Below are 15141 nucleotides of genomic sequence, written 5' to 3'. Positions count from 1 at the left end.
TACGTATTCATTTTGGTGCTCGCGTTTGTGCCAGCTTATCTCTAAGGTATGGGATCAAACCACTGCTGCCGACATTAACAGTGGTGCAATGGTATATATTATCATTGTTATGGTAACCATGGTATTCTGAAACTGTATTTTTATTTTATTCTATCAGCATTTACTTTTTTGATTGTTTTCTTCGAGAAATCAATGTACAGTCTGATCTACTTTACTACGCATCCCCGGTGGACAATTCAAACTGTACATCGCCCATCTGCCAATTTGTACCATATGTCCCCCCCCCCTGCGAATGACAATGCTCCAGAAGCAAACCAGCATCGCTATAGCAACCAGCACCAATTGTAGTGTTTACACACAGCATGGTGCAAAAGTGAGGGGCATTAGTTTAATTTTTTTTTCTCAAACAGATACATCACAATGACTCAGTCAGTTTATACGGATCACTTTTGTAAAGGTGCACTTGAAAAAAATAAAAAATCTCCAAGGCCAAGTATCTCTTTTCAAAGGGTCAAATTACTTGTTTTTTTTAACAGTCCATAGTTTCATTGCCATTCAACATGTACTTAACAGTGCTATTTGAGCACTGGCCTTTGTGTTTGACTGCCTGGTAGAACTATGTACATCAGGGGTCACCAACGCGGTGCCCGCGGGCACCAGGTAGCCCATAAGAACCAGATGAGTCGCCCGCTGGCCTGTTCTAAAAATAGCTCAAATAGCAGCACTTACCAGCGAGCTGCCTTTATTTTTAAAATTGTATTTATTTACCACCAAGCTGGTCTTGCTTTGCTCGTCATTTTTAATTCTAAGAAAGACAAAAATCAAATCAAATTTGAAAATCCTAGAAAATATTTTAAAGACTTGGTCTTCACTTGTTTAAATAAATTCATTTATTTCTTTTACTTTGCTTCTTATAACTTTCAGAAAGAAAATTTTAGAGAAAAAATACAACTTTAAAAATGATTTTAGGATTTTTAAACACATATACCTGTTTACCTTTTAAATTATTTCCTCCTCTTTCCTGACAATTTAAATCAATGTTCAAGTAAATGTATTTTTTTTATTGTAAAGAATAATAAATACATTTTAATTTAATTCTTCATTTTAGCTTCTGTTTTTTCGACGAAGAATATTTGTGAAATATTTCTTCAAACTAATTATGAATAAAATAAAAAAAAATATTCTCGCAAATTTAGAAAATCTGTAGAATCAAATTTAAATATTATTTCAAATTCTTTTGAATTTCATTTCAAATTTTTGTTACGGAAAATCTAGAAGAAATAATGATTTGTCTTTGTTAGAAATATAGCTTGGTCCAATTTGTTATATATTCTAACAAAGTGCAGATTGGATTTTAACCTATTTAAAACATGTCATAAAAAATACATATTTTTTGTGAAAAATCATTAAGATGATCAGTGTTTCCACAAAGATAAATACCATAAATTAGTAATAATAACGTAGAGTTAAAGGTAAATTGAGCAAATTGCCTATTTCTGGCAAGTTATTTACGTCTGTATCAAACTGGTAGCCCTTCGCGTTAATCAGTACCCAAGAAGTAGCTCTTGGTTTCAAAAAGGTTGGTGACCCCTGATGTACATGATACTGACACAGTATACAGTAGTAAAAAAAATGTTTACTTACCTACTTAAAATAAAATGTAATGCCGTTCTATTTTATTCTAAAAGTAACTGCAGCAACCATTGTTATTACAGCATATATTTTCAAAGGACAATACCATAGAAATTGAATTTGGTTATACTTTACAGTAGTCAGTGTACAGCATGTATAACAGTAATGATTTACGATCAGCTGGAAATGACAACTTTAAATGAGGCCGTTATTGTCTAATTAGTTGGACTCACAAATTAACAACGAGACAATTGTCTTTACTGCAGTCAAACATGGGAGTGGATACTTCATTGTGTGTGTCACACACAATATTGACATATTGGACATTAAGCTAACGGGAAAATAATGTGTGTGCAGTTATTTCCTGAAGGACAGTAAATATATACTTGTGGAAGGGGGCGTGGCCTGCCTGCCTGTAGCGAAGTAGGCCCGCACAGCAACCTCCACGATACGGTTCCAAGCTGCGTACTGAGTACTGTGTGGCATATGTGCTGGTTTTTATTGTGCTTTTAAAGTTATGATAAACTGTTGCTGAAACAAATTGCAATTCATCCCAATTGTGTATCAATTCAGAATTTAAAAAATAAAAAATAAATGTAAAAAAATCTAATTTGCCCTGCAAAAAGTCAGTGTTCAAAAACAATACAAAAATTAGGGGTATTTTACTTGAACTAATCAAAATTATCCGCCAATAATACAAGAACATTTGGCTTGTCAAGACTTTCATAAACAAGTAAAATTAGCTAACCTCAATGAACCCCAAAATACTTTAAAAAAAGTATATTTTCACCAATAACAAGTCCACTTTTCTTGATAGAAAAAAAAAGATATAAGACATTTTTTCTCAGTATGTTCAAAAATATTCTTGTCTGGCTGTCATCTGTTTTAATTATGAGACACAATCGTGTCAAAGTCATGATTTTTTTATTTCATGCTTGATTGAAGAAAATATTACTTTGAAAAAGCAGCTTTATACTCGGTAGTGTTGATGACACAGCTTTGCAACAGTTGATATTCTACTTTCAAGCATGCGTTTATCATGAAATGTGATTTGGAGCATGTTTTATGTTTTCTGTTTAAGACTCCATTAGTACCCCGCCTTCCGCCCGATTGTAGCTGAGATAGGCGCCAGCGCCCCCCGCGACCCCAAAAGGGAATAAGCGGTAGAAATGGATGGATGGATAGTTCCTGTTTGCACTGCCTTGTTTGTTGTGTCACCATGGTTAGTCATTGTGTTCACCTGTCTCTGATTAGTGCTCGACCGCTCACCTGCTTCCCGAGCACTAATCAGAGGCACTATTTAAGCCTGTCTTTGTCTGTCAGTCGGTCAGGTGACATTGCTAGTTTTTCACCCCAAAGTTCATGCTGCTACCTCATGCCATAGATTAATGCTCGTTTTCCTGTCAAGTAAGTTTTGTTTATTGTCCGTAGTTTTGTCCAGGTTGTGTTTCCGCCTTGTGCGCGCCTTTTGTTTATACTTTTTTGTAGCTTCTGACTTAAAGATCAAATCATGTTTTTTACCTGCACGCCATTTCCCGAGTAGTCTGTCTGCCTTCCTGAGAGAACGACCCCGCTCCCCCCATCTTGAAAGTTTTACTCAACATAGGTCATAAAATCTCAGCAACAAGCTGTAATATCTTACTGAGATCATTTAGGACCTAAACACTTACAACAAGTAAAAAACTCGAACATAGAATCTGCTTTGTGAGAAGAATTATCTTATCAGACCGAAAATAAGCAAATATCACCCGTATTTGAGATATTTAATCTCACTTAGATTTCAGTTTTTGCAGTGTGAATAGAATTGGAACCAGATCGAATCGATAAGTGCCCAAAGATCCACACCCGTAGTGGACTCACTTGAACACACCGTCCATCTACTGCAGGGGTCACCAACCTTTTTGAAACCAAAAGCTACTTCTTGGGTACTGATCATGCGAAGGGCTACCAGTGTGATACACACTTAAATAAACTGCCCGAAATAGTCATTTTTCTCAATTTACCTTTAATAAATAAATCTATACATATAAAAAAAATGTCTATTTCTGTCTGTCATTCTGTTGTACATTTTTTTCCTTTTACGGAAGGTTTTTTGTAGAGAATAAATGATGAAAAAAACACTTAATTGAACGATTTAAAAGAGGAGAAAACACGAAAAAAATGAAAATTTAATTTTGAAACATAATTTATCTACAATTTCGACTCTTTAAAATTCAAACGAAAAAATGAAGAGAAAAACTAGCTATTTCGAATCTTTTTGAAAAAATTATAAAAAAAAATTATGAAACATCATTAGTAATTTTTCCTGATTAAGATTAATTTTTGAATTTTGATGACAGGTTTTAAATAGGTTAAAATCCAATCTGCGCTTTGTTAGAATATATAACAAATTGGACCAAGCTACATTTCTAACAATGACAAATCATTATTTCTTCTAGATTTTCCAGAACAAAAATTGTAAAAGAAATTCATAAGACCTTGAAATAAGATTTAAATTTGATTCTACAAATTTTCTAGATTTCCCAGGATATTTTTTTAAAATTTTAATCATAATAAGTTTGAAGAAATATTTCACAAATATTCTTCGTCGAAAAAACAGAAGCTAGAATGAAGAATTAAATTCAAATGTATTTATTTTTCTTTATAATAAAAAAAAAAATACTTGAACATTGATTAAAATTGTCAGGAAAGAAGAGGAAGGAATTTAAAAGGTAAAAAGGTATATGTGTTTAAAAATCCTAAAATCATTTTTAAGGTTGTATTTTTTCTGTAAAATTGTCTTTCTGAAAGTTATAAGAAGCAAAGTAAAAAAATAAATGAATTTATTTAAACAAGTGAAGACCAAGTCTTTCAAATATTTTCTTGGATTTTCAAATTTGAGTTGTGTCTCTCTTAGAATTAAAAATGTCGAGCAAAGCAAGACCAGCTTGCTAGTAAATAAATAAAATTAAAAAAAATAGAGGCAGCTCACTGGTAAGTGCTGCTCTTTGAGCTATTTTTAGAACAGGCCAGCAGGCGACTCATCTGGTCCTTAAGGGCTACCTGGTGACCCCTGACCTACTGTATGATAAACAATTGGATGATGACCACATCAGAAACCTTGTAAATACACAAAATACATGTCTTTGCTTTCCTTGCTTTCCAGGTATCTCTTCTGGACTGAATGGGGCCAGATCCCATGTATCGGCCGTTCTCGTTTGGATGGTTCAGACCAAGTCACCTTGGTCAACTCAGGCATTATGTGGCCCAATGGGATTTCTATTGACTATGAGGTAAAGTGCATTGGTCCTACTTTTATATACTGCATACTCGGGTTGTAACTTATACCAGTATTAATACAGTATCGCGATACCAATGAATCACTTTTGGTACTATATGGCCTCTGTATTGTACTGGTCCCGGTCGATACTACTATGATTACGTCCATATTTTTGGGCACCACAGCATCTTCTTTTGTTTGTTTTTTTTAAACGTATATTATGTTTATACACTCAGGAAATATGTCCCTGAACACATGAGGACTTTGAATACGACCAATGTATGATCCTGGAACTACTTGGTATCGGATTGATACCTACATTTGTGGTATCATCCAAAACTAATGTATCAAACAACAGAAGTATAACTGATTATTACATTTTAACAGAAGTGTAAACAGAACATGTTAAAAGAAAAAGTTATCAGATATTAACAGTAAATGAACAAGTAGATTAATAATTCATTTTCTACCATTTGTCCTTAATAATGTTGATAAAATAATGGAATGATAAATGACAAAATGTGTTAATACATATGTCAGCAGACTAATAAGGATCCTTTGTTTGTTTACTTACTACTAAAAGACAGTTTGTCTAGTACAGTGGTTCTCAAATGGGGGTACGCGTACCCCTGGGGGTACTTGAAGGTATGCCAAGGGGTACGTGAGATTTTTGAAAAATCTTCTAAAAATAGCAACAATTCAAAAATCCTTTATATTTTAACAAAATATGAATGTAAGTTCATAAACTGTATAAAGAAATGCAATATTCAGTGTTGACAGCTAGATTTTTTGTGGACATGTTCCATAAATATTGATGTTACAGATTTCTTTTGTGAAGAAATTTTTAGAATTATGTTCATGAATCCAGATGGATCTCTATTACAATCCCCAAAGAGGGCACTTTAAGTTGATGATTACTTCAATGTGTAGAAATCTTTATTTATAAATAAATCACTTTTTTATTTTTCAACAAGTTTTTAGTTATTTTTATATCTTTTTTTCCCAAATAGTTCAAGAAAGACCACTAAAAATGAGCAATATTTTGCACTGTTATACAATTTAATAATTTAGAAACTGGCGACATAGTGCTGTATTTTACTTCTTTATCTCTTTATTTCAACCCAAAATGCTTTGCTCTGATTAGGGGGTACCTGAATTTAAAAAAATTTCACAGGGGGTACATTACTGAAAAAAGTTTGAGAACCACTGGTCTAGTATGTTCACTATTTTATTTAAAGGGGAACATTATCACAATTTCAAAAGGGTTAAAGACAATAAAAATCAGTTCCCAGTGGCTTGTTGTATTTTTTTGAAGTTTTTTTCAAAATTTTACCGGTCCCGAAATATCCCTAAATAAAGCTTTAAAGTGCCTTATTTTCGCTATCTTCGAAACCACTGTCCATTTCCCTTTGACGTCATACAGTGCTGGCAATACAAACAACATGGCGGTTACCACAGAAAGATATAGCGACATTAGCTCGTATTCAGACTCGGGTTTCAGCGCCTTAAGCGATTCAACAGATTACGCATGTATTGAAACAGATGGTCGGAGTATGGAGGCAGATAGCGAAAACGAAATTGAAGCTATTGAGCGAATAGCTATTGACGCTATTCGGCCATAGCGTGGGTGTACCTAATGAAGTGGCCCATAGCATGGCTGCCTTATTAGGATCGCCGGTAAAATGTGCGGACCAAATGATCAGGACTTTCGCATCTTGTGACACTGGAGCAACTTAAATCCGTTGATTGGTAAGTGTTAGTTTCGCATTAAATGTGGGTATCTAGTTTCAAATGTATATACAGCTAGCGTGAATAGCATGTTAGCATCGATTAGCATAGCATGTTAGCATCGATTAGCTGGCAGTCATGCCGTGACCAAATATGTCTGATTAGCACATAAGTCAACAACATCAACAAAACTCACCTTTGTGATTTCGTTGACTTAATCGTTGCAAATGCATCTGCAGGTTATCCATACATCTCTGTGCCATGTCTGTCTTAGCATCGCCGGTAAAATGTGAAGACACTCTGGCAAATTTATTGGGGGTTTGGCGGCAAATTTCTTGCCAGTGGTGCAACTTGAATCCCTCCCTGTTAGTGTTGTTACACCCTCCGACAACACACCAACGAGGCATGATGTGTTCCAAGGTTCCAAAAAATAGTCAAAAAAAACGGAAAATAACAGAGCTGAGACCCGGTGTTTGTAATGTGAAAATGAATATGGCGGGTGTGTTACCTCGGTGACGTCACGTTATGACGTCATCGCTAAAAGACAAATAAACAGAAAGGCGTCTAATTTGCCAAAATTCCCCCATTCAGAGTTCGGAAATCGGTCAGAAAAATACATGGTCCTTTTTCTGCAACATTAAGGTATATATTGACGCTCGCATAGGTTTGGTGATAATGTTCCCTTTTAAGGACTTATCTGCAATAAGAATCATATATTTAATGTAACCTAATATTTTTTGTTAAAACAAAGACAATAATGCAATTTTTTATGGGCCCCTTTATTTAGAAAAGTATCGAAGAGTATCGAAATAATTGGGGTACCGGTACCAAAATGTTGGTATCGTTACAACACTACTATATACTGTATTAGCAGTCTTGCTGTACCTGTATCTTATCTTATTCTACCATAGAAATGTCCGCAGCAATGTTGTGTAATATTAATTTTCAAATTGCCTCTCAGGAAAACACATTATACTGGTGCGACACCCGCACAGATAAGATTGAGAGGATCAACCTTGAGACAGGTGAGAGCCGAGAGATAGTGTTGTCTTCGGCCAATGTGGACCTGTTCTCGGTGGCTGTGTTTGGACCTTACATCTACTGGTCTGACAGGTAATTTACTCTTCTCTATTTTACTAGAAAGCTCGCACTACACCTGCTTCATATTGACCATCGATATTAAAATATGAAAGTGCAATCTCACCTGTTATCGGGGAAGACATGTCCAGTTCTGATAAATATTTCGCATCCTTGCTTATCTGGTTCCATGGCGGTCATGGTTTACAAGCATGCAGTATATTCCCACTGTTATTACCTCAAAGCCATATCCATAGCTGCATCCTCAAAGGACACTGACTTGTCTTTATTTAGTTGTCCTTAAGGGGTATTTGTGTCAGACTTGGTAAAATTGATTCTGGGAATTTACATACTTATCAAATCCAACTGCTGCACAAGTTGAATCTGTAGCAGCAGCTGACTACCACAGGAGTAAGGCGTTTGATTTATCGTGCTCGTGTTCATCATTATTCATATTTTATGTTCAAATGCTGTGGTTGCTGTATTGAATTTTATTTTGGTGTTACGATCACTCCAGCTACAGAGGGCCAAATAACTTGGTGATCCCCTGCTGACTGTGTAAGCTTTATCTTCTTACAAAGACATGAACCGGTCTCATGTGTAGGTGTTATTTTTTTTCAAATAGTAACGTAATTACAACAACAATAAAATTATTTTAAAAAACTAAAAAGAAAACAATGAAAAGCAACTTTACCGTAAATTTCGGATTGTAGCAGGGGTAGGGAACCTATGGCTCTAGAGCCAGATGTGGTTCTTTTGATGACTGCATCTGGCTCTCGGATAAATCTGAGCTGACATTGCTTAACACAATAAGTAATGAATAATTACACTGGTAATCACAGTGTTAAAAATAACGTTCAAAATATAAAACATTCTCATGCTTTTTTATGTTCAAGAAGTTGCATTAATGGTAAGAAGTAATGTATTGATTATTGGTTAGTGTGGGGCTTGCCCTCCTGGAGGTTCTTCAGACCACCAAGAGCCTGTTTTAGAGTTACAATATTGTTTTATTGTATTTTTCTCTCCGTTGCTTTCCAGCAATTGTCTTTTTCTCTTTCGTCCTCACTCGTGCTCTGGCTCCAGCCCCAACCCTGTCTCTCCTCCTGGCTGCTGCTTATAAAAGAGCGACAGGTGTTTAGATAACAAGGCCCAGGTGTGCCGTCTACGCACCTGTCGCTGATTTCGAGGCCGGTCCTGGCAACATCCTGCTTTGCTGCAGGCTCGCCGGCCACGCCCCCTCCACAGTTAGCTTCAGAATAACAATGTTATTACAAAGAATAAGAGACCTATTATACTCTGGAAATGTTGGTCTTACTTAAAAATGCACGCGCTTAGTTGTTTTCAGTGTTAAAAAAATATATTATATGGCTCTTAGGGAAATACATTTAAAATATTTGGCTTCTTGGCTCTCTCAGACAAAAAGGTTCTTGACCCCTGGACTATAGTATAACCTGCTACTATTTCTCCAACGCTTTAAACTAGAGATGTCCGATAATATTGGACTGCCGATATTATCGGCCGACAAATGCTTTAAAATGTAACATCGGCAATTATCAGTATCGGTTTCAAAATCATCTGTATTGGTTTTAAAAAGTAAAACACCACTGTGTACACGGACGTAGGGAGAAGTAAAGAGCACCAATAAACCTTAAAGGCACTGCCTTTGTGTGCCGGCCCAATCACGTAACATCTACAGCTTTTCATACACACAAGTGAATGCATAGCATACTTGGTCAACAGCCATACAGGTCACACTGAGGGTGGCCGTTTAAACAACTTTAACACTGTGACAAATATGCGCCACACTGTGAACCCACACCAAACAAGAATGACAAACACATTTCGGGAGAACATCCGCTCCGTAACACAACATAAACACAACCGAACAAATACCCAGAACCCCTTGCAGCACTAACTTTTCCAGGACGCTACAATATACACCCCCCTCAATCCCCTAAAACTATCTATCTGTCTATCTGTCTATCAATCTGTCTATCAATCTGTCTATCAATCTGTTTATCCATCTGTTAGGGCTGTGAATCTTTGGGTGTCCCACAATTCGATTCAATATCGATTTTTGGGGTCACAATTCGATAATATATCGATTTTTTTCGATTCAATTCAATTCTCGATTCAAAAACGGTATATTTCCGATTCAAAACAATTCTGTATGTATTCAATACATAGGATTTCAGCAAGATCTTCATTACTTTTGGTTTGTTCTGTGTCGTGTTTGTGTCTCCTCTCAATTGCTCTGTTTATTGCCGTTCTGAGTGTTGCTGGGTCAGGTTTGGTTTTGGAATCGGACTGCATTGTTATGATATTGCTGTGTAGTGGTTTGTTGGATTGATAAAAAAATAAAAAATAAAATAAAATTTAAAAAAATCTATTTTTAAAAAATGAAAATCAATTCTGAATCGCACAACGTAAACGATTCGATTCGTATTCAAATCGATTTTTTCCCACAACCCTTCTATCTATCTATCTATCTATCTATCTATCTATCTATCTATCTATCTATCTATCTATCTATCTATCTATCTATCTATCTATCTATCTATCTATCTATCTATCGATCGATCGATCTATCTATCTATCTATCTATCTATCCGTCTATCCGTCTATCTATTAGGGCTGTGAATCTTTGGGTGTCCCACAATTCGATTCAACATTGATTCTTGGGGTCACAATTCGATAATATATCATTGTTTTTCGATTAGATTCGATTCTCGATTCAAAAACGATACATTTCTGATTCAAAACGATTCTGTATATATTCAATACATAGGATTTCAGCAGGATCTTCATTACTTTTGGTTTGTTCTGTGTCGTGTTTGTCTCCTCTCAATTGCTCTGTTTATTGCAGTTTTGAGTGTTGCTGGGTCAGGTTTGGTTTTGGAATTGAATTCCATTGTTATGGTATTGCTGTGTAATGGTTTGTTGGATTGGGAAAAAATAATAATAAAAGAAAAGAAAATATGTTTTTAAAAATGAGAATCGATTCTGAATCGCACAACGTAAACAATTCGATTCGTATTCGAATCGATTTTTTCCCACACTCCTACTATCTATCCATCTATCTTTACAAGTGTATGTAAACTTTTGCCCACAACTGTATGTGCTTGTCAATAAAGTTCCTCCATCTGGTAAAGTTATTTTCCCGCGTGTGACTATTCTGTCTCTCTCAATCAACATCTCAATTAAAATCAACCTACGAAAACAAGTTCATGTCTTTGTAAGGGAAAAAAAAAACCTTACAAATTTGACAAGAGCATCAAATAATTATCCCCCCGATGTTTGTGATGGAAAGCCAGAAATGCTGTTTTTAAAATGTATGCTGTCACTGAATGTAAAAAGCATGTTTTCACCCTCTGACACGTGCTCTAGGGCTTTCTCCAACGGTTCAATCAGACGTGGGTTGAAGACTGACAGCAGCGAGGCCGTGACAATGAGAAGTGGCCTGGGGGTCAATTTGAAGGGTGTGACGGTCTTCAATAGAGGCAGAGAGAAAGGTTCAAGTTGTCACTTCACTCGTTTATTGGTTCACACAAGGATTGCCGGATTATTGTTCTTTAAAACACAGTTTGTGAATATCCTATGCACAAATATCCTTTAATTGTGGTTGGTAAATGTTCTTATGGCAGGTTCAAACCCTTGTGCCAGGAGCAACGGTGGCTGCCACCAGCTTTGCTTTCATTTAGGAAGCGGCCGTCGGACCTGCTCCTGCGCCCATGGCCGCTTGTCAGAGAATGGCTTTTCCTGTGAACGCTATGAAGGGTATCTCCTCTACTCTGAGAGGACAACATTGAAAAGCATCCACCATTCAGATGAGAGTGACCTCAACTCGCCCGTCCAGCCCTTTGAAAATCCGGCTTTTTTCAAGAACGTCATAGCCCTGGCCTTCGACTACAGTCAGAATTCGGCGGGGACCAACCGCATTTTTTTCAGTGATGTTCACTTTGGAAATATCCAGATGATCGATGACGACTGGAAAGGACGATCCATTATTGCAGAAAGTAAGTGCAATTATTATTGTTTTACTCTCCTTATTTCACTTGTGTGGTTTGTCATCAGTAGTGGGTGTTCCAGATTGGATCAGAACACCTTAAAATTGGTGTGAATGTCTTTTTTTTTTTGTCGGTACTGTATGACCTGTGAATGATTGGTGACGGGTCTGGCCAAAAGTGGTAGAAAAAAATTGAAAGGCATTTTTCACACATGCCGCTTCAGTTAAAAAGGCCACTTTGTGTGAAATGGTCAGGTTCAAACACTGATGACATCTATTAAACAGACGAGAAGCAAGGAATCATGCAGAGACAGAGTTAAATTTGGCTCATATGAGGAGAGATGTTTTTTGGGCTGTACTCTAGTTACAGATCCAAACTACGCTCTAACGTCCAGCCCACGTGCTTTCCCTACACTGCAAAAAAACAGTGTTCAAAAACGACAATAAAAATGACAAAAATGAGGGGTATTTTATTTGAACTAAGCAAAATTACCTGCCAATAGAACAAGAACATTTGGCTGACTTTCCAAAACAAGTAAAATTAGCTAACCTCGATGAACCCAAAAATACCTTTAAAATAAGTATAATCTCACTAATAACAACTGTACTACTATATGAGTGCTGTTTTATTTTCCATAAAACAATAGAAAATAGATAAAGTCCGTTTGGCTGTCATCTTTTTTAATATGAGACACAGTTGTGTCGAGGTCATGATTTTTTTTTCATGCTTGAAATAAGAATTGATTACTTTAAAACGGTAGTTTTATACTTGTGAGTGTTGATGACACACCTTTGCAACAGTTGATATGCTAGTTTCAAGCATGTTTTACTCGATATAGGTCATAACATCTCAGCAACAAGCTGTAAGATCATTTACTGAGACCATTTAGGACCAAAACCCTTAAAACAAGTAAAACACTCCAACATAAAATCTGCTCAGTGAGAAGAATTATGTTATCAGACAGAAAATAAGCAAATATCACCCTTATTTGAGATATTTAATCTTACTCAGATTTTAGTTTTTGCAGTGTATTTATTTGGGAGGTCCCTGGTTACATCACTGAAGCTGTCGGAGGTAATCTCAACAGCTCTAGTTAGACACAATATATGACTATTAATGTAATGCAAATGTCTCGATACTGTGATATCGCCTTGTCCCTGCTCTGTCTGCGTCACGGTACTCGATGTTCGGTCTTGGCAGTCAGCAGGCCGATTCTGGAAATAAACACTGATACGAGACTGGCTTGCAATCTTTTTGATTGCCTGCTTTGCACAGACAAAGAACAATACAACTTCAGCACAATTGATAATAACTATAGCAACGGCCCTTAAGCATAAGAGTTGTGTGATAATATATACATAATTATTCTAACAGAAATCCAGCACCCAACGCAATCTTGCAGCTACATTATTTTTTAAATATTATGTAAAAAGTGTGGATACATTTCAGGTTGTTTTTGCCTTGGCAAAGGCCATAATTCCAAACGGTAACACTTTAGTATGGGGAACATATTATAAGTAACACAGACTTAATTTAGAGTTACTTGGACACAAGGAGGAACATATTCTTAGTCAGTGTTTTTCAACCAAGGCACATTCTTTTATTGAAAAAATTCTGATGCACACCACCAGCAGAAAACATAAAAGAAAAATGAAGCTCATTTGCCAATATTGACAGTAAAAAGTTGTTCTCGCAATTGTTGAATTGAAACCATGACTAACCATGCATCACTATAGCTCTCGTCTCAAAGTAGGTGTATGTCACATCACGCCGTGACATATTTTGAGTTGTTTGGTGTCTTCCTGTGTGTAGTCTTTTAGTTCTTGTCATGCGCTCTTATTTTGGTGGCGCTTCCTGTTTTTTGTTGGTATTTTTCTGTAGCAGTTTTATGTCTTCCTTGAACGCTACTTCCCCGCACCTGCTTTTTTTCCGCAATCAAGACTATTTTAGTTGTGCGGACGCTATCCTTCTTTGTGGGGACATTGTTGATTGTCATGTCATGTACGGGTGTACTTTGTGGACGCCGTCTGCTCCACGCGCTGTAAGTCTTTGCTATCGTCCAGCATTCTGTTTTTGTTTATTTTGCAGCCAGTTCACTTTTTGTTTCGTTTTGCAAAGCCTTTCCTAAGCTTCAATGCCTTTTCTTAGCTGCACTCGCCTTTTGATTATTTTTGGTTTAAGTGTTTGATACCTTTTTACCTACACGCTGCCTCTCGCATATTGTGATCACGACAAACCATGTTCCCGACATCTACAAAGCAATTAGCTACCTGCTGCCACCTATGGATATGGAAGAGTAGTACACTGTTACTCTGCCGATCTCGAGACAGCACAGACACTCAACAATGGCACATTTGCAGATTATAGTTACTGGTTTGCAAAAAATATTTTTTGGTGGTTGAAAATCACTGTTCTAAGTAACAAAGACTTAAAGGTTAGGGTTTTTGTAGTTTTGTGTTTTGTTATGTAAGAACAGACCATATTAAATAAGTGGTATAGAATGGACAATCATATACAACAACTTCCTTAATCAGTACTAATATAAGCAATAATTCTGAGGTTATTGAGGGAACACTCTTAGTTGTTGGCTTACTGGTTGTATAATAATGTCATGCAGAATAGGGCAGTAATAAGTACTTAATGATGACTAAATAAGAGCAAATGTGTTACTAATTTGCATGTTACTAATTAATGGTTAATATGTTCCCCATACTAAAGTGTTACCTTCCAAACTATGGCAAAAAGAAATAGGTTTTTGGCATTCTTGTCGGAAGGTATTCATGTCGTAAATATTATATTGGAAGACTTGATAGGATTGCGTATTCTCTGGATGGTCTTGTTGTCATTTTTTATAATAACAAGCCCTCTACCAATTACACACATCATGCTCACTTTTACTACTGTATTGATGATCTTGTATAATTTACCATCCAGGTGAAATATATTAGAGGGTTTTTTTTTTTTTTTTTGGAAGGAGGATGAGGGACACTATAAACATTTCATTTTGCATATTTAATGGTTGGCCACCTCCTCTTAAACCGAAAGGAGAAAATCAATGACATCTGCCAGTTGCAGGCTGACTTCATTAAAGAGTTCTCACTGCATTGTTTTCTAGTTATCTTTTATAGAAAGGCTTCATCTTAATGATAAGCAATCTTGTTTGTTTTATGAAATGATGCTGAAAATGTATTTCAAATCAGTCTCACATTTATTGCCCACGATTTCAAAAGTAACAACCTAAAAGCTCATATTTATACTTCAGGATTGACAGTTTTCAGTACGTTTTTTTGTCACATGGTTGGACTGCATGGACCAAAAAAAATATCACATGCCGTTGTTCTAAATCCCCGGTCAGCTCAGCAGTGACAAGCATGACTAGAGTCAAAAAGAGCAGTAAAAATCTGATCTTTTGCTCACAACAATCTCTGATCCCTACTT

At 36.2% G+C, this 15141-nt stretch overlaps 1 protein-coding gene across 6 annotated transcripts in view; it reads left to right on the top strand.

The window, feature by feature from the left end:
* The window catches only part of lrp1bb (low density lipoprotein receptor-related protein 1Bb), a 993888-nt gene that overhangs the window by 703854 nt on the left and 274893 nt on the right, over positions 1-15141 (top strand). For all 6 annotated transcript variants that reach the window (XM_061918476.1, XM_061918478.1, XM_061918475.1 and 3 more), the window contains 4 exons: positions 4778-4904; positions 7581-7732; positions 11084-11208; positions 11341-11712. In XM_061918476.1, the coding sequence (XP_061774460.1) occupies positions 4778-4904; positions 7581-7732; positions 11084-11208; positions 11341-11712 (776 nt within the window). The remainder of the gene's footprint in view (positions 1-4777; positions 4905-7580; positions 7733-11083; positions 11209-11340; positions 11713-15141) is intronic.

The sequence above is a fragment of the Nerophis ophidion genome, linkage group LG13, assembly GCF_033978795.1.
Source record: "Nerophis ophidion isolate RoL-2023_Sa linkage group LG13, RoL_Noph_v1.0, whole genome shotgun sequence".
Taxonomy (NCBI): Eukaryota; Metazoa; Chordata; class Actinopteri; order Syngnathiformes; family Syngnathidae; genus Nerophis; species Nerophis ophidion.
This window is presented reverse-complemented; position numbering and strand designations above follow the sequence as displayed.